General features: G+C 36.2%; 2 protein-coding genes across 2 annotated transcripts in view; one reads left to right on the top strand and one right to left on the bottom strand.

Moving 5' to 3' along the window:
* LOC128987730 (F-box only protein 11) overlaps positions 1–1,206 on the bottom strand; it is a 37,057-nt gene extending 35,851 nt beyond the window's left edge. Inside the window, exon 1 of the mRNA XM_054408736.1 lies at positions 803–1,206. Coding sequence (XP_054264711.1) covers positions 803–899 — 97 coding nt within the window. The 5' untranslated portion in view covers positions 900–1,206. The remainder of the gene's footprint in view (positions 1–802) is intronic.
* On the top strand, positions 830–22,254 carry LOC128987738 (CAAX prenyl protease 2). The gene is made up of 6 exons (XM_054408747.1): positions 830–1,188; positions 9,787–9,892; positions 13,642–13,780; positions 15,471–15,638; positions 17,403–17,471; positions 20,817–22,254. Exons 1-6 carry the CDS (start codon positions 1,076–1,078, stop codon positions 21,080–21,082), a joined length of 861 nt encoding a protein of 286 aa, XP_054264722.1. The 5' UTR covers positions 830–1,075; the 3' UTR covers positions 21,083–22,254.
* Positions 22,255–27,629: the final 5,375 nt, after the last annotated feature.

The following is a 27,629-nucleotide window of genomic DNA, read 5'->3' as shown; positions in this document are numbered from 1 at the left end:
GTCATCGCACAATCTCGGGCGCTTCGGTACACTCATGACGGTTGCACTCGCGCAGGGGACACTTGTGACCCAGCCGACTATTTAGCGATATAACACGGGCCACCAACCGGTTCGACGCGCGAACACGCACATAGGAGGATCTATTGTTTGTAACGGAAAGCTACTGAAGGTCACGCCTCTCCCCCCCACTCGGCGACCGAGCTGTGCCCTAAACAAAAGTGCTGGGTGACAACTGTCACCCGCGCGAGTGTTGCAGGGTTAAGGTCAAGGGCATGATTAAAATAAAGGCTTAGGCCTAAACTTGGTTAAAAAACAAGGTTCATTTAGGCCTAAGTTAATTTACAACATTAGGATGTGCCAGGATCCAAAATAGAATACCTTAAGTTAAAACTTGAACCCGTTTAAATTTAAATAGATTAACTTAAGTAACTTAATAACATAATAAACTTAGATAAGACATTTGTTGGAAGCAACTTCGATAAGTCTCCTCCTCCTGGCCTGGCTAGTAAGTTACCTATTAACTAGGGCCTAGGCCTAGGGCCCACTATATCATCCGTGCAGCTGTGGATCAGTATTTGACAGGTCCTGATCAAAACATTAAGCTGACAAGAATTAATAGGAAAACGGGTCAAACTATTAAGTTAATTTAATATACTACTTTGTGTGCCCGTCCCATGATTATTACGGTAACATTGAATGTTTAGTATTGAGATGAAATGTGGGAGACATTACGGATTTACTGGCAGGACGAGTCCATGGTCAATCCTTAAATAGATAAAATAATTTTATCGTAACAACTTACCTGAACTGGTTCTAGATGGAAGAGGAATCCTATTAGCACCTTTTCTCCGGGATCGCCGAACGTAGGATCGTGATGAACTAAATGTAGCACTCGGCATTTTACAGTCAGTACAATGCAAATATAAAGTTAATTTTTCAAACAAAGGAGACAGCAACACCAACCATAGCAGCCATTTTCTCGTTCCGTGGTCCCTTCATAAAAGTCAGTCAGTAGACGGAAGCCCAATTGACCAATCAGGAGCTAGTATGTGTGTCACGTGACTAGATTGCAAGCATGGCTGGCATCCCTGTAGAGAATTTCCCATGTATAAGCTCGATTAGTGCTTGTTTTATTCTTTCTGTTGTTTATGTGTCAAGTCTTTATATTTGGAATTCGCCTCATAGCAGGTAAGAATTTTTACAACCCTTCGCAATCAAAGATTATAACTTATCAAAGAACTGTGTAATTTTCAGGATAGGCCCCCTCATCATGATTGCTGGCATGGCAGGTTTGCCAACGAGCAAACTTTGCAATCATAAAATAGAAGCTCTTGATAATGTAGAAAATGTATAATGTATGCAAATGTTTTGTTTAACAGTTTCAAGTTCTATACTAATTTGTCTTCGTAACCAGTGGCGGATCCAGAGGGAGGGAACGGGGTGACCGCCCCTCCCTCGGGCATACATAATGTATTTTTTTTACTGCGTGTAATACAGTACCAGTGCATACACATTGTGTAAAATAATTTGTCAAACTCACTTTGGACAAAGAAATGGTATAAAACAGCCATTTTGGAGACTTAGTTTACACTATTTTTTCGGGAGGGGGGATACCCCCGAACCCCCCTGTTTGCCGCCCCCTTGTGACTGATCTAGATCCGCCACTGTTCGTGACTCTCAGGAAATAATTTATCAATAAAAATAAATACTTATGAGGTCCAATATTTTTGGGTTTAGAAGAACCAGCATCAGAATAGAACAGAAATAAAACCAAGGATACCCCCGCCGCAGAAAACCTGCAGACAGGGGTGGCTCCAGAAATATTTTTTTGGGTACGCCTGACAAGGATCAAGAAAGGGTTTGATCTGGGTATGAGTGGTTTGAAGGACTTTCCCCGCAAAAAGGGGGGAATTTTAAAATTTAAATGCAAAATAATTAGGTAGTATGAATATGCTTTCCCTTTATTTACATAAGATTACATTTATATATCTATATAAATAAAATTAGAGTTTTGTCTGTACATTGCTCAGAATCATAAACTTTTAGGTTATTTTTACGTTTTATACATTAGAGAAACCGAAACAAGTCTCATCTAAATTTCTGTCTGTCTTCATGTCTGTTACGACCCAAGAGCCATTTTACGCGGCCTACTCCTGAAAAACGAGAGTACCTATCAAATCAAGTTCCAAATCATTTTAATGTAAGTTTATTCACTGGATTGGCGAAATTGTCTTTAGCCATTAAAATATGGCATCACCACTTTGTAAATAAAATAACGGACGTTTTACCCAATTTTGTGCGATTTTTTGTAAAGTTTTCTCCCAATGTTTTGTTTAGCACCTATTCTTCTATGAAATAACGAACAGCTGTTCAAATCAAGATTATTTCTTCTAGCTGTCACTGATATGTTTACATTGAATGTTGTTTACAAATACCGCAACCATTTCCGATCACGTTTTGAAAGCAAATCCAAACCAATTAAGATTAAAAACGTTTTTCCTTACATAACGGATTTAATTAATCGCAAGTGCAATAATATGTAGGGTAACAGTAAATGAAAATATAGATTCTTTGTGTATAAAATTGTTCTTGAGTTTTGATAACCGGGAAATAGACCTTGAATCAGTGTTGTATATTGCTGGGAAACTTACATTTTTTAAATGAGCGTTTTCAGTCGAGACTCGGCACACGACCGACGCCCGTCTACTTGTCTATAGTAAAAATAAAAGTGGGCCTAACCGTGTATTTATGTTTTATTCGTCATGTGTATAAGTGTACAGTTCGTGTATGTGTTTCAAAAACTCCAAGACGCGCCTAATGGGGAAGCTCAAGACCTTTAGGACTGATGATGGCGATTTAATTTCGCCGAAATGCATCTCCTGTAATAGGATACATTAGGATCGACCAGCGGACACAGGTAATTTAGCCTTTTATTGATTGTCATACCGATCCAGAACAACAACAAACGACATAAAATGAAGTTATGTATAATAAATAGTTTGGCCAGCATATCTGAAAATATGCAAACCAACTGCTGTTCTTTATATAAGAAGGTTTCAACTGATTACTAAAAGATCCCCGTGCGTAGAACGGGTACACAGCTAGTTCATTTATAATTTTGAAATATCTACCAAAACGAGTTTTAATCGTACGGGCAGACAATCATGGGTCTGTTGCTTTCACACTACCTATACGATTTGTAATCGTACGATTAATAAATCGAAACCCCCCACTCCACCTGAACAGAGTTCTTTGATACTTCAGTGGAAAGTGTTGAGCAGTATGGATCGCGAGCAAATTATTGCTGCTATAATTATTTACAGACGGAGGAAAAGAAAGAAACGCAACCGTCTCCACTGGGTACATCCTATTTAAAAACGTGAGGAAGTGGGGATGTTTAATACTTTATTCCAAGACTTGAGGAACGATGAAGGCAAGCTTTTTAAATTATTTTATTATGTCGAGAGAATCGTCCGATGAACTTCACGAAAAATTGAATGAAAAGTGACCTACAAAAAAATAACACGACGTTCAATGCGCCATATAGAATTCAGTTAAGAACACAAAATCTAGTAAGATTAATTAGGCATCATAAGTAGAAAAATAAAAAATAAAACACAATATTACTTTAATGCGCCCTAATTGAGCAAGAACACAAAATCTAGTAAGATTATGGGTATCATAAGTTGGGCACAAAAACTGAATAATAGGTAATTAAACTCAATAACAAAAATAAAACTGAAAAACGAAATAACAACTATATTTCAAAAACACAATGAACTGCACTCGGGGAGGGCTCTCGCATGACTAAACAATCGTAACATGGCCACTAGCAGTAGAGATGATTATTTACTCGTGCGGGAGTCGGATACCAACCGTACGTGCACCTACGGTCACTATGCAGGTGAAAATTGTACACGGTTGGTAATCGTATAATGTGAAAGAGGGGTCATAAGCTCCAATGCGATACAACAAATACCGCACGAGCGAAATCGTAAAGTGTGAAAGGAGCGTTAGTATGAAATAAACAAAATTGCCAAATTTGATTAAAATATATCCATAAACAAGCAAACTACAACAGTTTATTTATTCTCCATAAGAATATAACATGGGAATTTTAAATCAAAAATTTTTTTATATTATCTCCGTAACCGTTGGGCATACAATAACGCTTCCTCAAACAAATGGTTCGGAGAAAAATTATGAAATTTTGTATTTTTAGGGTCAAATATGAGAAAAATCAATTTTTACCCCATTAAACCCCGTTCTTATAATCCGATTATGCTGGTTCGCGAACTCGATCGAATAAACGTAGGTTTAAACGTCTGTACCAAATTTCATCAAAAGAACTTTCATGCATTATTAAGCATTGGGTACTCATTACTCAAGGATTGTTTGTGTGAAGTTTGGTGCAGATCCATGAAAAGAGCTCCGCCCCAGAGAGTTTTTAAGTGGTCCAAAGTCCAAATAATGTCAGACTTTTGGAACTACAATGTTTACAAATAAATTTAATTTAAAAGCAGAAGTTTACGTTCACCAACTGCATTGTAAATCCAATAGTCAATGATTGTAGGTATGAATAATCATTCTGTATTAGTCATGATTTGAAATACTGCCACACCGTACCCACAGAATGCAGCACAGAAAACTATTTTACTTTTGGATAAGCCTAAATATATTAAGCCCCAATCAAACACACATGTGCATTCAACAACTTTTAAATTCTCCACTATTAAATATGTAAACATAAGGGTTCACTTAATGAAAAAACAAAAAACATTGTTTAGGCTAACATAAATGTTCTATTTTTGTTTTTGGTAGGCCTATACATTTTTATTATAATTGTACAGAACAAATTACCATTTAAAATAATAGTTGTTAAGTGCAGCAACACGTGCCGGATAAACTGCTAGTATATATATAGGTACTCTATATATATGAATTTGAACAGATGGTGTTTTTGGCCTCTGGGGACCTCAAAACGAAAAAGGAAATCCGTCCCGGGTCCAGGTAACAAAATATATATTCTTAAATGTTGCAAAGTCCCTTAATAATAATTGGGCCTCACAGCAGCAAATGATGACATGCTTATGTGATCAAATAATTATCCTACTAATATTATAAATGAGAAAGTTTGGATGTATGTATGTTTGTGACAAGTAAACGTGAAAAATACTGGTCGGATTGGGCTGAAATTTGGCATGATGATAGCTCACATTCCCGATTAACATATTATAGGCATATTCTTATTTCAAAAATACTTTTGGGCTCCCCCCCAGTGGCTCTGCAGTTACCCATGTTAACCTTATGAGTATTCATATTTAAAGGGAATTAAAGAATTTAGCCAGCTGTTTCAACTAAAAGAGTTGGTTCTATGATATGCAAAAGCATTAAAAAGTTATAAGATTTACCAACAGGGTGCAGTATTATTATTTTTTTCATTACTAGCTGGCCCGACAGACGTCGTCCTGTCCTAATGTGGTTTTATGTCAAATGCTCGTTCATTTTCAAGATGAGCTCGTTCACATGGCTCAATCACGTCCTGGTTGAAGTTCGTTCGCTACGCTCATTCACCTTTAGGTTGGAGCTTGTTCGCTGCGCTCACTTGCCTTCAGGTTAGCTCGTTCGCTACGCTAACTCGCCTCCAGGTTGAAGTTCGTTCGCTACGCTCATTCACCTTTAGGTTGGAGCTCGTTCGCTGCGCTCACTTGCCTTCAGTTACATTTGACAACAAATATTCGTAAAAAACAAATGGAATAGAAACCTATTTGATAGCTCTCATTTGTTTTGCATATATTTGTTTTAAAAATTAGGTTATCATTACAACAGCTGTTTCCTTAATTTAATTTAATCAAGAAATGACGAACATGGCATGGTAAACAAAATAAAATATTCTTCCATAAGATTAGCATGTAAACTGCAAAGGGCCATAGGACGCTTCCCTTAAGGGGTTTTTAAACGGAAACAGGCTATTATGTTATTCTAGTACCTAAGGAATATCCCTGTAAATTTTCATGTCAATTGGTTTAGTAGTTTTCTAGTAATAAACACTGTACGGTAACTAACACAACTTTCTTTTATATATTAACCCTTCCAGGGCTAAATTAAATGAAGGGCTGGAGCTTAATTATTTTTTGCCAAAAATCAAAAACTAAAGTGGTTGTGTTTTGTACTTATTTTACTTGAAATAATTCATGGATCATAAAAAGATTTTCCTTAGGGCTGAACTAATTTTTGTACAAAAGTTATGAACAAAATAAAATTTGATTTGACGGATATATCCGTCTTTGGCCCACAAAAAATATAAGGTGGACGGATATATCCGTCTGCCGCCCTCAGTGATAATCACAAAATAAAATATGAACACTGCCAATAATCTTGAGTATTCTTGTGGGCGGCAGACGGATATATCCGTCAACCTTAGGCTATTCCTTCCCTTGTTTTATTTTTTATCCATAAAAATGTATCTATCATTCTGAAGTAAATCTAAACCACTCAGTTCCGCTCCCATGTCCTCAATCCCATTCCCCGCCAAGACTTCCACTACTTAAAGACTGTTCTTCAGGTTCATCATATCCATCACATTCCATACTATTATTTTCACTGCCAAGTATAAAACCCCCCTCAGACATACTTTTATTAAGCATCTCAATAACATCTTCAAATTTCAGATCGTTTGCGTTAGTAACTTTAGCTCAATAACATAAAAATAAGGTACAAAATACAAAATGTTAACATTACTCACTAACAACCATGTGTGAAGTGACAGCAATATTTACTTACGCACACTCTATATGGTGCAAAATAGCCGAAACAGCTGCGGCAATTATTATTACCACCCACAAAAACAAAATAACATATTTATAATGCAGTGTAATGTTTATTACCCTATTATAAACATTGTATATCAATTCGTTTTTTGGACGGATATATCCGTCTTTATCCCAGAAAAGAAATTTCTTGGGACGGATATATCCATTTTCAGCCCTGGGAGTAAGCAAAGATTGACGGAAATATCCATCCATAGCTCTGGAAGGGTTAAGATTTATGAAACAGCGAATTTGAACTAAACAGCAACAAAAAAACTGTGATACGCAATGAAAACTGTAAAAGTAGGATTGTTTACAGTTATGTTTATTTTTTTAATTTCACAAATAATTTGTTATATTTTGCGAATTTTAGCAAACTTCCCATATAGGGAATAAGCTATTACCGTAGTACTCATGGTAAGACCTGGACGCGGGACCGATTTTTTTTTTCGTTTTGAGGTCCCTAGAGGCCAAAAACACCATCCGTTCAAATTCATATATATAAATATTTATATATATATATATATATTTATTTATATATATATATATATATGTGTGTCCGTTAGCGTGATAACTCGAGCAAAAATGATCCGATTTTGATGAAATTTAGTACAAATGTGTAAACCTACATTTATTTGAACGAGTTCACGATCCAGCATAATCGGACCATATGGGAACAGGGGTTTATGGGGGGTTTTATAGGGTAAAAATGTTTTTTTCCCATTTTTGACCCTAAAAACATAAAATTTTAGAATTTCTTTCCCAACCATTTTGTAGAGCTTAAAAAAAGAAATAATTTAGTATATTGAAGCATTGTTGTATGCCTAGCGATCACGGAGAAAATAAAAAAAAATGCAAATTTAAAATTCCCATGTTATTCTTATGGAGAAAATGAAAACTGTTGTAGTTTACTTGTTTATGGAAATATGTTGATCAAATTTGGCAAACTTAATTATTTCATCCTATACTATTGACGTTTGGTCATAAAACACTGTTTACCTTCCCTGTAGCAGCAAACCTAAGCACTCGTTATAGCCTATCTAATGTTATTTAAATTGGGAATAAATATGTCTTATTTATGGAAGTATTTTAGTAAATATGTAATCAGACAAGTTGAAATTCGTTTAGTCTGCAGGTTTTCTGCGGCGGGGGTATTTAATAATCTCTTTCTCTATTGTGTAGGTGAAGTGGTAGAACATAATGGCTATGGTAGATGTGTAATATTATAGCATACCGTAAATTTGAGGAAGCAAATTTTCTCAAACCGTGTCTTCTCACATTGCAATACTATAGCATACCGTAAATTTGAGGAAGCAAATGCTATGGAAAGGGAGGAAAACAGGTCCGCGACGTAGGAAGTGGTGAAGGAAGTAGTCTAGGTTGAGTTGTCCGGAGTGTTGGAACTGTTTATGACGATTAGATTAAGGTATCAGCAAACCTAAAATGCTATGGGAAGGGAGGGAAACAGGTCCGCGACGTAGGAAGTGGTGAAGGAAGTAGTCAAGGCGAGTAGTCCGGAGTGTGGGAACTGTTTATGACGATTAGATTAAGGTATCTGCAATCTTTAAATGCAATGGGAATGGAGGGAAACAGGTCCATGACGTAGGAAATGGTGTAGGGCGTAGTAAAGGCGAGCCGTGTGGAGTTTGGGAATGGATTTATGTATCACCAATACTAAGGTGCTTTCAGAGTGAACTAATGATTTTCCCCGAGCAAAGCTCGGTCCCCAAGTACTCTGTATAGTGTGAGCAAGTACATAGATTAATAATATCTGCTTATAAAACCTCCTTAAGGCCCATTCTACACGAGCGTGAAACCCGCGACGGGATTCCAGCGTGAACGCCCCAAAATTATGTGCAAACTACACGTGGTGGGATCCCCGTCACGTAGACGCTTGGTGGACACGAGTTGGTAAACGAGTTGGTGGAGCTCGGTTTTATAGCCGGAGTTGTCCAACTCAAGCTATTAATTTGGACCAAGTTCTTCTTTTATTCTTTATTCACATTGTTTAGAAATATAGCTTAATTTAACTTCAGTATATACAAAATCGCTTATCTCCGACGAATAGATTGCAATTTCAATTGTATAGAACATATTATGGTTGTCATATTATGATTTTATTTTTATTTTATTTGGCATTAGAAATGAATATTTTAATTGATGTTAATAAATTAAATGTACTGTATGTCAAACACATTACTTAAGTTACCAGCTGAAGCTTACCAATTATTTTCATAGTTAAAATAAAAATACTTTTGAATAAAGGCATGCAACATGTATAACATATGAAAACTAATTCAATGCTACATTTATGATCAAACATTACACCACCCTGAGTTGAACCACAGAATTGTCTGTGGTTAGAGGCCAAGTTAAACGCAACTGGACAATATTATGTGAAGTAAGCTGCCGCGCGCGTTGATACCGCTACGTGTAGAATGGCTAGCAGGATTTCCGACACGGGATTATCGCCGACATCAACGTCAACTTCTCGCTCCCGCCTACTGACGCGTTGACCCGCGTCGTGAATCCCGCTTGTGTAGACACGCCAATTTAACGCAATGGTCCCCGTCGAGCGCGTGGCCACGACGCGGGAATCCCTTCGCGGGTTTTACTCTCGTGTAGAATGGGCCTAAGTTCGTTACAATCAATTATCCTCGGTATGATTCCACAAAACTAACATAGCAATACACGGCGAGAGCGGGCGTGACGCTCCGCACTAGGGTGGGTCGTGCCTTTAACACCACTCCTATGGTGAACAGAGCGAGGTAGCGATGGCCTTTGGCAGTTTTTCGAGCCCTACTTTTCTACCTGAGCGCGCAATCCAGGGAGTTATTATACATTGAATCGATGGTCAATGTGGATAACCCATCAGGGAGTCTAGGCCATCAACACACCATCTATCTAGGCATATATTTATAAAGAAAAGCCCAATCAACGTGATGTTATAGCTGTATGATGATTGTTTTTGTTACAGAGATCATCCAACAACCATAAAGAAGAGGTTTTTGAGTGTATTTGCTATGATGTTTGTTTCACCCCTATTTCTCTACATGTTCTCTGGATGTGATGTGTTTGACAAGGTTAGTGAAGGTAGATATTTTAAAGAAATTCAGACACAAAGTGAATCTGCCAAACTCATGATTTTGTCGATATTCTTATTTTCTGTTTAATTTTCAACATGGATTTTCCTAGAACCTTACTTCATCAATATTTGTTGTTACAGAAACAAATTTGCCAAATTTTATCAAAATATGTATAAATATTCTTAAACAAGAAAACTAAAACAGTTTTATTTTATTCTGCTGAAGAACATACGGTAGAAATTTGAAATTTACTGTTTGTTGGATTTTTCTCTGAAACTTTTATGCAAAGGCTACAACAACACTTCAATATAATAATAGCTATTTACCTTACAAGTGTAGTAAGAGCGTTTTTACATCACGCAGGTGAATGTTGTGCAAGGAGCGGAAGCGAGTTGCATAATTTACCGAAGTGATGTAAACACGCTCTTGCGTAACGTGTAACGTACAAGATTTTGTCTCTGGGAAACAAAAACAAAACACTTTTTTATAATAGTCAGGTTGGGTAGCAGGAAAATATTTCAGTTCTGGCGGAGAGGCTGCAATTTTAGGTGGTTATAGTATACAAGTTTCTGAACCAAAAACCGCCCAGACCCCAATTTTTAAGGACCTCGGTCGTCCGTAATGACGTCCTCAAAATGGCGGCCATCAGAGGATGCTGGGTCCCCATGAATTGGCTATAACGACCGAATGCCTGAACCGATTTTCATGAAATTCGGCACACAAGTGCTTAAATACATTATCTCGGCCTGAGTTGAAAATGGTCAAGTTTCATCAAGTCATTTCAAAATGGCGGCCGTTAAAACCTAAAATTAAAAAAAAATCATTCAGTGTTTTGTGTTCTCAACTCCCTCCAGGGATCTGCAGCAACCTATTCACTTTCCTTGCAAAAAAAGGTTGCATTACCGTCTCTGCATTTCATGGAATAGGCAAAATACCCCCACCACAGCCAACCTGCAGATTAAGTGAGTTTCCATTTCCCTGATTTGATTTTCAATTAAATCAATTTCAATAACATTAGGTTTCATGAGTACCTAGGTTTGCTGCTACAAGGAGATTAATAAAGTGAGTTTTTATTAATATATTAATAGCTTAGTTTAAAATAAATAAATTTGCCAAGTTTCAAAAAATGTAATCATAAACAAGCAAACTACAACAGTTTATGTACTCTCCGTAATAATAACGTAGGAGTTTTAAATTGACAATATTTTGAATTTTCTCCGTAACCAATAACCTCATAAAAACACTTGAATTCACTAAATTATTTGTTTTATTAAGATCTTCAAAATTGTTTAGAGAAAAATTAGGGAATTTCATGTTTTGAGGGTCAAACATTTTTGGGTCAACCCAATTTTTACCCCTTAAATCACCCCAAAACCCCCGTTGCCAAGGCCCGACCACGCTGGTTTGTGAACTTGTTCGAAGAAACGTTGGTTTACTTGTTTTTGCAAAATTTCATTAAGTTAGGAGTTCGCAAACCAGCATGATCGGACTATGGGAACAGGGGTTTATGGAGGGCTTTATGGGTAAAAATTGGTTTTTCCCATTTTTAACCCTAAAAACTTAAAACTTAGCAATTTCTTTTCAAACAATTTTGTAGAGCTTAAAAAAAAAAATAATTTAGTATATTAAAGCGTAGCTATGCGCCTAATGGTTACGAAGAAAATTCCAAAAATCTGTAATTTTAAAATTCCCATGTTATTCTTATGGAGAATAAGTTAACTGTTGTATTTTGCTTGTTTGTGAACATATTTTTATCAAATTTGTAAAATTTATTCATTTCATACTAAACTATTACATTTCATAAAAAAATACGTTTTCACTCTCCCTGTTGCAGCAAACCTAAGTACTCGTTAAACAAATGCTATTTAAGTGGGGAATAAATGTGACATTTTTAAGGAGATATTTTAGAGTAGGGCCTAAATCCAATCAGGCAAATGGAAATTCGCTAAGTCTGCAGGTTTGCGGCGGCGGGGGTATTATAAGGTAATTGGTTACGGAGAAAATTTAAAACATTGTAAATTTAAAATTCCCATGTTATTATTACGGAGAGTACATAAACTGTTGTAGTTTGCTTGTTTATGATTATATTTTAATGAAACTTGGCAAATTTATTTATTTTAAACTAAGCTATTAATATATTAATAAAAATTCACTTTATTAATCTCCTTGTAGCAGCAAACCTAGATACTCATGAAACCTAATGTTATTGAAATTGATTTAATTGAAAATCAAATCAGGGAAATGGAAACTCACTTAATCTGCAGGTTGGCTGTGGTGGGGGTATTTTGCCTATTCCATGAAATGCAGAGACGGTAATGCAATCTTTTATTGCAAGGAAAGTGAATAGGTTGCTGCAGATTTTTGGAGGGAGTTGAGAACACAAAACAATGAATGATTTATTTTTAATTTTAGGTTTTAACGGCCGCCATTTAGAAATGACTTGATGAAACTTGACCATTTTCAACCCAGGCCGAGATAATGTATTTAAGCACTTGTGTGCCGAATTTCATGAAAATCGGTTCAGGCATTCGGTCGTTATAGCCAATTCATGGGGACCCAGCATCCTCTTACGGCCGCCATTTTGATGACGTCATTACGGACGACCGAGGTCCTTAAAAATTGGGGTCTCGGCGGTTTTTGATTCAGAAACTTGTATACTATAACCACCTAAAATTGCAGCCTCTCCGCCAGAACTGAAATATTTTCCTGCTACCCAACCTGACTATTATAAAAAAGTGTTTTGTTTCTGTTTCCCAGAGAAATTTCTGGGAAACGGATTAGTGTGTTAATAATTTTAGTGCATTACTGATCAAGTCAATGACTTGGATGTAAAGAACTAATATTATAGATATGAATGTTTTGAGTATGTCAATAACGTGACAAATACTTGACCGATTATTTGAGCTGATTTTTCCCCTTAGTAGAGCCAATATTTAACCACAGACTTTAAGGACATAGTCATTTTAATTTTAATACTCTACTATGGCTCCGCCCTGACAGCTTATTAAGCCCAATTTTGTTTTTCAAAGTAACCATGAAAACCTTTTAAAGTGCCACTCAAACCGGTATGGCAATCAATAGCTTTTTTTAATACATATGAAGTCAAATGGGGCGGTAACAGCTAGTATCTTACAAACATGACACTATCCTCCTTGCATGTTGTACTGTAGGGCTCATGACCCATAGATGAAAAACAGAAATGTTGGTTTTAGACAAATGTTATTTCTTGACACTGTTCAAGTATAGAGTTTTGTTTATTATAATTGAATTTGTATGCATCATACAAATGTCATATCCAGCTTAAAATGCACTCTCTGGCGAATCTGTGTTGTAAATAAATGTATCTGTGCACATCAATATGTTAAAAAAGTTTATCTCTGTCTAGGTTACCTAAGCTAGCACTCACTTACAAATCCTGGCTCACTTACAAGAACAGTGTGGTAAAGAAGACTCTGTTTATGTATGCAAAGTTGTATTAGGCCTACATGCAATTGCAGTTAATGTAAATATCAAGTGATTAAATGAATGGTTTATACAAGCAGAAAAAGTGCACTTACTTTTAGTTCTAGTTGATCTAGTGAAGTACTACATAAGTAATTTTCTGTAGTGCTTGAGTAATCCATTATAAAATATCAGTTGAATAGAAAACTATGCTAGAGTATGAAGAAGTTGCATATCACAAAACAACTATTTTTTAAACTCCATGTTGAGATCAAAATTGTGTTAAGCTAATGAATTTTTTACAGAACACGATATGGGAGCTATTAGGTCTCAGATTACCAGGCATACTGGTTGCTTCCATTTTACCGTTGGTTCTTACAATGATTCTTTTTCTTGGACCCCTGGCAATGCAAGGGCGAAGTGGCATTTGGAGGCTTTATGCAGGTATGCGTTTGATAGTCATCTGTATTGTATTGACAATTTAATGCAAAAAGATATTAATTAAAGCAGACATTTATTTTATTATCCTAAGCACAGTCCAAAGGGCTTTGTGATAGCTGGCTTTTGGATATTGCAGTAGCCATCCCATCTATATGGACCAGCTGTTGCCATTTTTCATTAGGCGAGAACATAGCTCTGTGAGCAATGGTCTGTCATGAATGGCCTTTGGTTGAATGTTGATAAGTGATTTGTCATACATACTGGATCACACATTCTGATGCAGGAATTGAGCTATAGAAGTCACCCTTGTTGGCATTTCATTCCCCTGTCACATCTGCATTTCAACGGCAGAATAATCCAAAACGCAACTCATGAGGCTGAGGTCCTCCCAGTCCTTACATACAGTATTGCTTTCCTACATATAGAAACAGCATCTCTAAGGAGTATTTGGTAAGAGTTCAAAGAAATCAAAATTCTGCCATTAGCTTAATTTTTGGCCTTACGCTTTGACTATGTGTCCTCCTTTTGAGATGCTACAAAAGCTCGTCCTAATGGATGATGCAGGAAGCTGACTTGCTGCCTGGTCCAAAGTGCTCAAGCTGGGAGAGCCTCAATACATCAGCAAGAAGCTTAAGTACAGGGAGGGAATCTGTCTGTGTAATACTCGCTCTGACCAATTCACACACTTTACTAAAGTGAGGCTTGAGGTTGGAAGAAGTCTTTTTCTTATTTCGGCCCATATTTGTATAATGGCCTTCCTCAGGAGATTAAGAACTCCAAATCAGGCCCGCTCTTATAAATGGGCAGACTGGGCATTATGCCGTACAACTACTGCTCGCCTGCACTAGGAAAAATGGGGGCGCTGCTTTTGAGTTTGCCCAGGGCTCCACTGACCCTTAACGCGGCCCTGCTCCAAAAAATATAGCTCATTGAGGACCACAATAAAACAAAATTAAAATATGTACCTATTGTAAATTTATTTTGTAGACATTTTCTGTATATTATTCTTATGTCAGTATATTAGGCTAGTTTAGTTTAAGTTTTGACTTTTGTTAGTTTGAAATCCATTTGATATGAAATTCCCATGTAAATTAAAAGCTTTTTATTTATTCATTAATTTAAATTGCTTTTTATTTATTTATTAATTTAAATTTGGATTTAATTTGGCAAGTTCATTTATTTCCCAAAAAATACGTTAAAGAAAATGTCATTTAAATAGAGAAAAATTCAATTCCCATATCGAAATCAGAAAAATTGCTATTCTGGATCTTGGCGACTGCGTAGTGTGTGTGCTGTGCCTCAACATGTGCTAGTCAAACATTCAAATGCTGCGTGGCCTGATCCGTTGTGTCATGAGCATCACAGCTCATAAGCCAGGCCTAAATGTTATACGGTAATTGACAATTTAAACTATCTTACACAGCTCACTTTGAATAAAATAGTTAAACTAATATGGTACTGGTCAATAATTTGTGAATTAGAATCAAATTTTGATCAGAAATAAGTAATGTACTTTATCTCAAAGCACGCTTCTGCATATTGTTGATATCAGACAATTTACTGAACATATAATTTAAGTTATTGAAATAACAGTCAAAGTCTAACTCTAATTGTCTGATTTTTTCTCAAGATTTCTCATGAACTTAGTGAATTACAAAATTGAAAATTAAGGTTTTGTTTTGTCTGTTTCCAGAGCCAATGTACTGGGTTAACAATATGTTGAATCTGATATGGATGAGGAACCACATTGTTGCTCCATTATCAGAGGAATTCACGTTCAGAGCTTGCATGCTACCACTCTTGCTGCAGTGCTTCCGTCCTAACACAGCAATCTTCATCTGCCCGTTATTTTTTGGCACTGGTAAGAAAATATAATTTTGTGTTAATTTTTAGTGCCGTTTCACGTAAGGTCACTAGTTGCCGCCACCAGTTACCGCCCAGGCAAACGCAGTTGGTGTTACAGGCAACTGACAAGCCACTCCACCAATATCCACCGTAGAACTTGTTGATAAAATTCTAACGAGCAATTATTGAACATTCCCTTCTCGCGTTACTATTCAAATTTCAGGGTACTTTTCAATCTCGCTAATTAGATCCTCAGTATTTATTTTGTCTTCTACTATTTTGTTTAGTTCCTAATTCTGTTCTTCTTTTTTCCCACAACTTCCTCTTTATTTTTCTGCGACTTGCTGATTTTTTTTAAAACAAACAAATAGGTAATCAGTTCAACATTATTTTACTTGGTTCAAGATTTGCTTATTTAAACGAGAACAGTACCCGGGCAGTTAAATCCATCCTATTTGAAAACAATTCTCATTCATACTTAAAAAGTTACCTGCTTCCAATTATTAAACTGCATTCATAATCACATCAATGAAATCAATTAAATGCCCTTTGTAATAATATTATTATTAGCTAACTTATTATATTATGATGGAAATATGTCTTATAAAGAGTGAGTAATATTTAGTTAGGATGATAATAGTTTTTTTTTTTTTTTTTGGGTGAGGAGGGAAAATGCTTTTACACACACAGGTAGCCAGCCTGTAGTGTGAGACTCCTGAGTTTATCACAGACTACTCACTAAAAAACCCCCTCTACTCTGTTGGACACAGACCTGGAATTGTTTGTCACATTACTTCAAGTCAGGCCAACATGTGACCTAAGCCCACAGGGCTCGCACCGCTTGGCACCCGCTCTCCACCTTCCGTTATGGACGGGGCCTCTATGGAGAGGATCGTAAAGTCCCTTTTCCCGACTCACACACTGCGCCCATTGCGGGAGTTCGGAAGGGTGGACGACGTACCGCTGTTCAGTCTCGAGGAGTTGGAGGCGGCCGTTCTATCCCTGAAGAACAACAAGGCTCCTGGACCGGATGGGGTACCTGGTGAGGCCCTGAAGAAAGTCTTTTCAATAAATCCACAAATCCTTTTGAGCACGTACAATGCCTGTCTGGCCGAGGGCAAGTTTCCCTTTTGCTGGAAAACAGCTAGGCTTGTGCTCGTGGGGAAGGGAAAAGGAAACCCAGACCTACCCTCCTCTTACAGACCTCTCTGTATGTTGGACACTGCTGGGAAAGTCTTGGAAAAGTTGATCCGTTCCCGACTGAATTCAACCGTGGTTGCTGCAGGAAATCTATCCCCTCGTCAGTACGGCTTCAGGAAGGGACTGTCAACGGTTGACGCTAAGGAGGATTAAAGCGAGCCGTAATGAGAGCTGTGTTTCCGTGAGCTATGTGTTTTGTTACCTATTTATTAAACTTTTGACAAACTCCACTACGAGGAATATCTAATCTTAATGAAGACTACTTACGTTCTTCCGACCTGAAGATGTGCTCCTTTGAAGCATGAAACAGTTGTAGTCTTGCATACGAAGGATCGTTTTTGACAGTAACAAGGTATTTTAAACCACTATATAGTTAATTCAGACAATCCAGAGGCCATTCCATCATGATGACAGTTTGATGATAATTTCAATACCAAGAACCGTGAATAGATTGGTAAGAACCCAATACTGGTACTGACTTTGTAAATGTGGTACACAATTTGGCCAAATCTGTCCAGTTAAGATTAAAATGTGTCCTTTGTATTGACTATAATCCAGTCTGTACTTGGTGTTTTTTCAGCACACTTTCACCACATGGCTGAAAGATTAAGTCACGGAATGGAATTGAAGAAAGCTCTTCTACTTTCATGTAAGTATCCTCTATATTTCCCAAATAAGAGAAGTGTCAATTAGGTTTTGTGTTTCACTCAATAGGCCTACCTCCATGTGATAATCTCCTAATTAGCAAATCTCCTATGTATTATCCAACCTAAAATAGCAACCAGTTTATCTTCAGCAGGGAACAAGTGAATCTTACGCACACTCTAGTGATCACTCAGACTCTGACCTCACTGACTCTGACATCACTGGTTCTAAAGAAAACTAACAATTGTTAATATTTGTTAGCACGGTGTGGGAAATCTCGACATACAATACCCACACCAGTGGGACGGGGCGGGAAATTGCTTGTTGCATCATTTAAATTTTTTATTAGTTTCTTTTAGTAGCCTACTTTACATGTTTTATCACTCAAATATTTATTTATTTTAGGTTAGTCTTTTGCCTAAGCCACTGTGATAATCTTAATTATTTATGTACCGGTACCGTACCTGCTTTTTAAAATTATACACCAGTGTTTATGTATTTATTCAATAAGTTAACTTAGTTACCAAAATAATTCTTTACGAGGTGCATTTGTCTGAACTGCTTATTTATTATTTATTTTATTGTCTGGAAACCTTTAAACAAATTGTCTTTAATGCTGTAGGCCTAGTCATGTTTTGAGGTGTCTTTAAGGTATTTACATTATACATTTTGACAAAATCTATTTTAACTCATGTTAAATGATGAATAAAGATTTGATTTGATTTGATTTTAAATGTTGTCCTTCTCTCATGCCAACAACAAACTCCTCTTACAGAGAACGTTGTATCCGATTGCCGCTTATTGTGCCAGTTGTATACTTCAATCCAGTATTATTGGTTTTAAATCCGACTAACTTATAAGTGGTGGGGTTGTTCCAAATTTAGTGTAGTGTGATGTTTTGGTTGGAATTTATTGATATGTAATAGAATGTTATAATTATTACTGTAGTGAAACATTAACCTGAGGGAGCCTAACCTCAAATCTACTTGCTTTTTTTGTGGTATTTTTTGTATCTGGGTTTTTTTGCCCCTACTTTTCCTTCCATTTGGCAATACTGAGGGCCTGCTACCGATAGCAGTTTTGTTTAGTTCTGTATTTGTTCTGTTCTTGTCTTGTAAAACTACACCCACAACGACTGGAACCCAGTACATGCTACAATATGCCTCTCATTTGAATGAAGTTAAATTAAAACGTTTTCGGGCACTCAACCACGCAGTGCATTAGCTGTTCCCGCCATGGGCCGCAGCTGGCCATCGCTCAACCACCCTGAAAGTGTTAATAAGAAAATAACTTACCTTAACTTACTGATGTGGCCATTCAAACAGAAGTAGCTTTTTGACCTCTGCAACGATGCGCCTCCAGGCTTCCCGGTCCTCGGCTTGCTCCCAGAATACTCTTATCCTTTTCAGGTCTTTTTCCATTTGATCTTTCCATCTAAGTCTTGGCATTCCTAGCAGTCTGGTGCCTGCTGCGGTCTCTCCTCAAATACTTCTTTAATAACGGGATTTTTCGGGTTTTCTCGCCACGTCCGATAATCTCCTGCTTTTGATGATGGCTATTAAGTCCGGATGTTTGTGCAGAGTTCTTAGTTCTTGATTTCTTTGGATTCTTCATTCACGATTTTCATTTATTGGGCTATTCTGTATATAAGAAAATAACCAATAAATAAATAAAAGGTTAAAATACCCAGTGGCGTAACAGTATTTCCCCGGGCCCCCCCGCAAATATGTCTGTGGGCCCCCTACTACCCCTCCCATTCCCCACCACAGCACTATATACCACAACCATCACCACACCACAACTATCACATGACGTAGGTGACGGCAGGCATACGGCCTACACGATCAGACTGGCAGAGGATGGTCTCTAGCAATATCAAGTATTTACCTATTCTTCAACCACACGACCAGAGTCGTCCTTGAAACATATTTTATATTTTGTCACTGTCACAGTGATAATAAACTTGGGAGTTATGTCCGTGATTAATATATATGGGCTACTACATTACTCCACCATTCACATTCATTACTAAACTCAACCAAGCTTCCAACTATAATTTGAGTCGGGACCACGAAAGTTTGCAGTTGAGGGAGTAGCATATTTACCATTTGACTTCAAATGAGCCAATGAGGGCAGTGCGGTGTTGCCAAATCGAATAATACCAGCTGTTTGAAAAATGTTGTTTAGTATTTTAATTAGTGTCGTCAAAGGGCGATATGGCAACGTCGCACTAGTCTTGTGATTGGCTGCCGCCAACTGCAAACTTTCGTGGTCCCAACTGTAAATGTTAGTGCTTCACTAAATTAGCCCAATTTAATGACATGCCACCTGATTGAGAAACTCTCGCGACATGCACTACTGACGAGTCACTCGCAATCCGCATGGAATGGATCTCCAAAATCAGGTGATCTACGGTCAGCTGAGTACACGTGAGCGGTTAGTGGGGGAGGGGGGAGGCGGAGGGGCTGGCTCCGAGTGTGTGTCGCCACGGCGCGGCGGCAGGCCGGCAGGCAGGCCCGGCACACAGCTCCTAGCGCTAGCATGAAGCTACACAACCACACTGACAATACACATCGTCGGGTGATCGTAGGGAGCGTTGGCGTTTCGTTAACAATATTGTTAATTAAAAGATAAAACTTTGGTAGATTTGGCAGAATAAAAGTATCTACCAACACATCGTTTTTTTATTTATAATTTGTCAGGAGAGAAAAACATTTGTGAACAAAGGATCGGTTTTACGGACGGTTTTATGAGAAAAGGGTATCTTAACCTCGCGGGCCCCTAAACCTCGCGGGCCCCCCCGCACCGCGGGGTCTGCGGGGGCGGCTGTTACGCCACTGAAAATACCTACTTGTCGCCTTGTGGTCCAAGTGTGTAGTCCAAGACTTGGACCACAAGGCGACAAGCAGGTATTTTAACCTTTTATTTATTTGTCAATCAAACACCACATTTATTGGTCCGGAAACACCACAACAAAATATGAAGTAACCAATAAAGTTAAACTCTTTATTTTTCATCACAATTTTTTTTTTCTTCCAGTCTAGCTAGTGAAACAGGTGACAGGTGTAAAACTTGAAAGATATAAATAGATTATGATCACTTCTTAGCTATAAACTTGGACAAAGTATTAGAGAGAAAGCCATTCAATTACCACACCCTACCTAGTAACAAAGATGGGGTTTTTTAATAAATTTACTGTGAACTATTTAATATACCCGTGCTTTGCAAGCGGGCAAGAATACTTAGGAGAATAATGTGGCATCTTTAATTCATTCTGATTTCTTTGTTGAATTGGTGGATCAAATGGAAAACTTCTAAAGCCAGCATACTTGATCTGTTTGATCCACAGGCTTTCAGTTTTCCTACACAACAATGTTTGGTGCCTACTCGGCTTACCTGTTTGTTCGGACGGGCCACTTTATCGCTCCATTCATGGCTCACGCATTCTGCAATCACATGGGCTTCCCAGATCTGTCAGAGTTATACACATACCAGGAGCCCCAGCGAAGTGTCATCATGGCGCTGTGTGTTGTTGGGTTGGTACTGTGGTGCCTTTTACTCGACCCCCTAACCACCCCGTCATGGTACTCTAATGATGTGTTTTATAAGATGTAACCATTAGTACACTAGTATCGTAGACTACCTCTTATCCGGACTCCTCGAGATGGAGACTATTTCTGACAGCGGGTTTTCCGCTTAATCCGATGTCCCCTAAAATTTGAATAATTCGAAAACTAAACCTTTTCTTATTTTACTTAAATAATAATTTTACTTAAATTTGGGAGAGCATAGTATTTATATAAGTAATTGCTGGTCTCAAATATTTTCCATGAGAAGAGTTGTTTCAGTGTTACCCAATCCTTGCCAATCCAATCCGGTTAAACTGATGTGCTGATAAACATTGTCCAGTTAGAGAGATGTCACTTTCTGCCGAGTCTAGTCCGGTTAAAAAGTGACCAGATAAGAGGTGGTCTACCGTAGTTGTGTCTGATACCCTCCTGTACCTAGGCTCATAGTAGGTTACTATTGATAGCACAATTAGTAGAGTTGAAGTTTTATAACTAATGTACATTTGCTACTAAAAGTTATAGCCATGAACAAAGCTGTGATCATCTTAAAGTTAAGAAAACAGTTTCTTATCTGTTAAGATCTGTTCTAATATTTGAGAACGTCACTTATGGTCTTTTTATACTAGATTATACTGGTAAAAAGTGTTATGTAAATTAAACTTGTATTTGTGCTTTTTCTTGCAACACTCACCATGTAGATCAAGTCGTAGTTTTTGACAATAAGCTCATGACAAAGTAAAGGTGCACTGAAAACTTTTTACTTAAGTAAATTGCAATATGTGAAGTAGTTTAGTTAATAGGAGCTAAGATGGTGTATACTGATATAATATGATAGAACTCAAGACAATTTGGGAATTTCAGTTTAAACTTGTCATTGTGCTTTAGAAGTATTTCGAGTTATTTTCCTAATAATTGTTTGTCATCTTAATCATCAAGAGGTAACGTCTCTTAAAGGTCATGATATCATGATATCCTCCATCTAGTTAGAAATTCATACAGATTTGAGATTTCTAATAGCAAAGGGGGATCCAATTCCATTTTTATATTATTTTTGCAACACAGAAAATTTAATAACTGCTAATTGTTTGATAATACTTCAAACGTCAATTCAATTTATAACACACTAGTGTACCTGTTGCTTGAATCTGAGCAAATGCAAAGTATTAAAGGAGTTATTTAAAAACCAATAACAGTAATAATTTCCGATGATTTTTATAAGAGTCAACTCAAAGATTATGTAACTAATGGAAATGAAATATTCACAATGTTCACAATAACAGTAAAAGTTTTAGTTCATTATAATCAACATTTCTTGTAAATATTTTATAATTTTTCAAAAGCTGATCTTGTTTTTTTAGTGTTATCTACAAATGTTTCTCAACTTACCAACAGCCGCATAAGTTGTCCATGTTTATCTTTTGTTATTGATAATGTAGCCCATGGTACCACTATTGTCGCCAGAATGTTTACAAATTTCAGTAATTTTTTTTATAGGCATAACATTTGTTCACATTACTTTTAAAAGCCTTAGGACCTTAAAACCTAACACTTTCCTGCATAGCATATCTGCCACAATTTTATTCGCTTCAAATGGCATTCTTTTGGTTAGTTTGCTGTAATAGAGTCAATTATATTTACCTGAGAAAGTGTAGAGTTAAAAGGCCCAATGTTGTTCAGGTGGTTTTTTCCCAACGGTGAATAATAATTAATTCCTTCAATGAAAATTTTAGTAAATTTTTCTTGGATGTAGTCATATTCTTCTAAAATCACCGGACTTTTACGGAAACATACAGAGTGCTACAAAATAACCGATCTCTTTTCTGCAGCGTACTGTTCATGGGTCGTCTGAGGGTGGTGGGGTTAGGCTCATTGAAAAGCCTAGGAGGTCCCCAGAGGCCAAAAACACCATCCGTTCAAATTCATATATTTATATATGTGAGTGTCCATTAGCATGATGATAACTTAAGAGCAAAAATGATCCCATTTTGATGAAATTTTGTATAAATGAGTAAACCTACATTTGTTTGAAAAAGTTTGCGAACCATTACGATTAGACCAAATTGAAATTGTGAAATTTGTCATTGTGAAGGAAGTATTCAAGGCACAAAACTGAATTAAGAAGTACTGAAGGAAGACTATATCATCTATAGCTTCTATTAAACAGTATTAAGTAACACATTTTCAGATTGATCAAATAATGTAGCTATATCTGGCTAACTGTTCAATTATAGGCTCACTCAAAGACTGTTTTCTGTTTTACCAGTATTATTATTGATATTATGTATATTTTAACTAAATACATTTAACACTCACTTGTTCTCTGTTGACTGCTTCAGGTTTATAAGAGAGGAGTTATATCAACTCATTTTGTATCGTTATCTAATTACATAAGAAAAACCAGGCTGGGTAGCAACATTGACTATTGGACACTGTATCAATAGTTAGAGGTATAGCAACCGCTACTTTGACAGGAAAATCAAATTCCTCAAATTCTTGTAAATGGATTGTGATGATATTGAAATATGCATGCTCCTTACACTAGTGTAGGTAGCCACTCAAAATTATTTCCCAGATATTCTGTAATGCAAACAGGTATTTTCACCATGTCATGAGTGGGAAAGTTGTTAATAATATGAGTAGGCGTTGATCATTTTAACAACTTCACTGAGCATTACAAAAATAATCTGTGACGACACAGTAACTGAAGCTTAGTATAACATAAACAGTCCAGTGAAATTGAAATACATTTCTCAGATAGTGTTGGTAAAAAACAATAATGCATAGTTAATTATATAAAATGTAGAGTCAGAATTTTATTTTTGTACGCCTTTTGTGCTACTTATCAACTAGTTTTGTCCTGGATGGTACAAAGAACATTGTATGGGTGTAACATAGCAGTACTGAACACCTCTACTTATCAACTGGCTGTTTTTCCTATTTGGCTTCAGAGGCAAAGCATCAGTGATATTGTTTGCATTAGCTGATTAAAACCTTGCATTTCTTGGTAAAGTAATAGTTAAGTCAGCAAAGGGTCTTTTCACTCTGTCATTAATCTTAAGGGGTTTTAAGGATCCTTATATTACCAAAAGTACAAGAAAAATGGTGCACTTTGTAATCATATCCAAACTCAAATTGCTATAGGTTATCTACTAGTTGTTATGGATTTTTATGTGAACATGTGTTTGAGCATTTAATATAGTAGCCTAGAGTAAAACAAAGTATATTATGTTTGTTAGTTTTATTAGACCAAGCAAAACTTTTTTGGAAGTTTAGTGCTAAAAGGTATTTGTCTTAATTAATGGTTATCTCCTATTAATTATGTTAAGATTGCTCTCACTAGTAGAAGTATTAACTGAAATGTGACTATCCTATTAAATTTATAAAATTTATCCTATTAAAATATAGCTGTCAATTATTTACCTATCATATTGTTTCATAACAACAATATTACCTCAATAATGTTAAGCCAATTTTTATAACTGTATTAGTAATTTTTCTCTCTAGGGAGTGTACTATATTATTTTAATTGCTACTACAGTGGCTCTTAATCCTAAATATTTAATTGGCTAAAAAAAGCAAAAAGTGATTGTAAATTATCATTAAGATAGACATAATTTAGTGGACAAATAAATGCTACACAAGGCATCTAACACTTAATTTTCTTTCATATTTGGGTAAAAATACGCTTAGTTATGAAAAAAACCCTTTCCTTAACCTTGATATTGTAACTAAGCACTCTGTAAAGTCGGTAATTTACTAGAGCCAGATGAAATACATAACATTTATATAAAATATAACTGGAATTAGCCAGGTTTAAAGTTGTAAGTAGTGAACATATTTTAAATTTGCAACACTCTTTTAAGCTGGCTGAACTCCTGAGTCATGCATAGCTAACAGTTCAGTGTTTCAAGTGTCAACAATTGCTCCAATAAATGAGTACAATATATTGTCCACTCTAGTTGTACTTTATGAAGTGTGGTAAATTGTTTTTTATCCACACTGCAGCAGAGCATTTGGTTAAAGAAAAGATAGAGTGTTTGTGGTTCACAAATAAAACCTCGTGGTTTCTATACGTATAGAAACATCCCAGGTTCAGTTGCCATAATACAGTGAAAATATGAGGAGTGCTAATTCTTCAATGAAATGTACGTTTTCTATCCCCCACTTGATCTTTTGTCCAGTTGGTTTTTGGTTTGCGATTTATGGTTCTGACATGACCTGGGATAGCAACCAATAATTATATTTACATGGTAATGCATCCTGAATAACGGGATTGTACCAACAGCAGTATTGAAATCTGTGAAAAAGCAAATGTTCTTTACATTAGGTACATAATAAAGTTTTTTCTAACAATTATTTACTGGCCAATGCATTTATATGGGCCCGAAATTAATTGAAAACTAAAACCAAGCTGCATAGCAATAACTGAGTGTGTGACTAATAATTCATGTCATGACAAATTGTGCACTCCTCACTTTTGTCCACTTCATTTTGGCAACTGAACAACCAAAAATCAGCTGATTACAAACCTGTGTTGTAACCTATCAATTAAACCACAGCCACTTTTATCTCCCTTCTCTTCAACCAACAGCTCTGAACTATAACAAAATTACCTTACTTCACCCTGTATTTATGTTCTCGGTGATTCATTTAAAAATTGGCAGAAGTAACAACAGTTAGATTGGTCATTTTAGTTTTAAGAGTTTTACACTTGACGGATTTAAGGCATGTTTTTCTAAAATGCATGCTTAATTTCAAACTAGACTAGTAGACTTAATTTCAAAAGAAAGTTTTGTTTACTTATACAATTTAAGTTTATGTCTGTTAACCTCAAGGGAATTCTCATTTAAACATAGTTAAGGTTAAAATGTAAGTTTATTATGGTTTGATTGAAATGAAGATTACAATGTACACATGGTTAGGATTTGTTTTTTAAATGGTCACTATCTTGCTTTACCTCCCAGAAAAATGTGGTAGGTTGGCATGCCTGCCATCAAGATGCCACTAAGATGTTTGTTTATGAAATGCTGTTTCTAGCGAAGCCATTAATGGAAAAGTCAATGTACATTATAACTCAGTAATCAATCTAAAGAAGTAAATCCTGTAAATACTTCCATTTTTTAAACAATAAAAAAAAATCATTTTAAGATTTTTTAAACTTGTATATATGTATATTATTTGAAAATGTTAGTTATAAATCAACATGATAATTTTCTTGTGGTGCTAATTTTTGTTAGAAAAGATTACTTATAACCTCCATATAGAACAGAACAATGTAAAGTTTTGAATCGATATCAATAGTTTTACTTAGTTACCAGCAGTAATTTACTAATTTAAATAATCATATATTGTGTAAAACCACACGGTTATTTTAACACTTTTCTCTCTAATGGAATGTTTGCTGTGTATATCCAAGATAAAGTTTGTACTATACATTTTGAGGTATTATTAAACTTACAAAGTAGTTACACTAGTTTTAGGAAAGTGTTAAGTTCTTTGCGAGAGTTGTAGCTTAATTGTTTGAGTAGTAATGTCATTATTGCGCAAATAAAAATGTTAGTTAAATAAAAACTTACCCTTGTTAACTTTTAATAAAGCTTTTTAATTAATTATATAATCATTTTAATCTCCTTTAATTCTTTTCAATCCATAAAGAAAATTTGCACAATATTTAGGTAAACTTTTACAGCTTGATTTTTCATTGTAATCTGTTAATATCTACTTTTAAATAACATATTCAATATTAAATTTTCTTTCTTCCTGAATTTACAACGAAATTTAACCTCTAAATGTAGATGCGAGGGATGTCTGTAAATAAGATCTGCATCAAATCCCGTCACAAGCAAGCAAGCTATACAAACCTGAGACCAAATATTTTGTTCTTTAATTCATTCACTACTATTCTAGCTGATCCATAGTCTTACAGGCTGATTAGTCTGGTCATATTAAAAGAAAATTGATGCTCCTGCCAAGTATAAATTGCATTCTGTGAGTAGATTTTTGTGCTATCAGTGGTCAACCGCTATTGATTCTTTCTCCCGTTGATAGACACAAATGGAGTAAAGAATTTGGACCTAGAAAATTTGAACAAGAGGAGGAGGGGATTCAAAGGGGATTTACCATTTGCTCAATGTTTTCCTTGGTGTAGGCGGACTGCTGTTGTTCACCTGTCTCATTTGTACAAAGTTAGGAAATTCTGCATGCACATTGCTGTGTGACTTATAACGAGAGAAAATTTTGAACTCAAATGGTATGTGTCTAGAAGACTATCGAGGACTATGATCAGCCCTGGAAGTCTGAAATATGCTGATTTGCAAGCAAAGTTTCCTTAATATCAATCACTCTCACGATGGAAACTGATGAACATCTGCTTCTGGCTCCGTTTTGCAAATATATACGGGTTTTAACGCACCCCCAAGCCATTAATCCACATTTTCTACATATATGAAAACACTTTTCTGCATGCAAATCTGTAAAATGACATCAGTATCCACCTCCCTACAAAAACCTAACCTCAAAACATCATTCAATACTGGGTGGGGTGTTATAGTTTATTTTCTTTCACAAAGTTTTTTAATATGACCAGACTATAA

The sequence above is a fragment of the Macrosteles quadrilineatus genome, unplaced genomic scaffold (genome assembly GCF_028750875.1).
Source record: "Macrosteles quadrilineatus isolate MER2022 unplaced genomic scaffold, UCM_ALF_1.0 Scaffold_1__1_contigs__length_201487025, whole genome shotgun sequence".
Lineage (NCBI taxonomy): Eukaryota > Metazoa > Arthropoda > Insecta > Hemiptera > Cicadellidae > Macrosteles > Macrosteles quadrilineatus.
This window is presented reverse-complemented; position numbering and strand designations above follow the sequence as displayed.

Coding starts and splice junctions, on each gene's coding strand:
- LOC128987738 (XM_054408747.1), top strand. CDS start 1,076: ATGGCTGGCATCCCTGTAGAGAATTTCCCATGTATAAGCTCGATTAGT. Junction 15,639..17,402: donor CCCGTTATTTTTTGGCACTG/GTAAGAAAATAT, acceptor GTGTTTTTTCAG/CACACTTTCACCACATGGCT. Junction 17,472..20,816: donor GAAAGCTCTTCTACTTTCAT/GTAAGTATCCTC, acceptor TTTGATCCACAG/GCTTTCAGTTTTCCTACACA.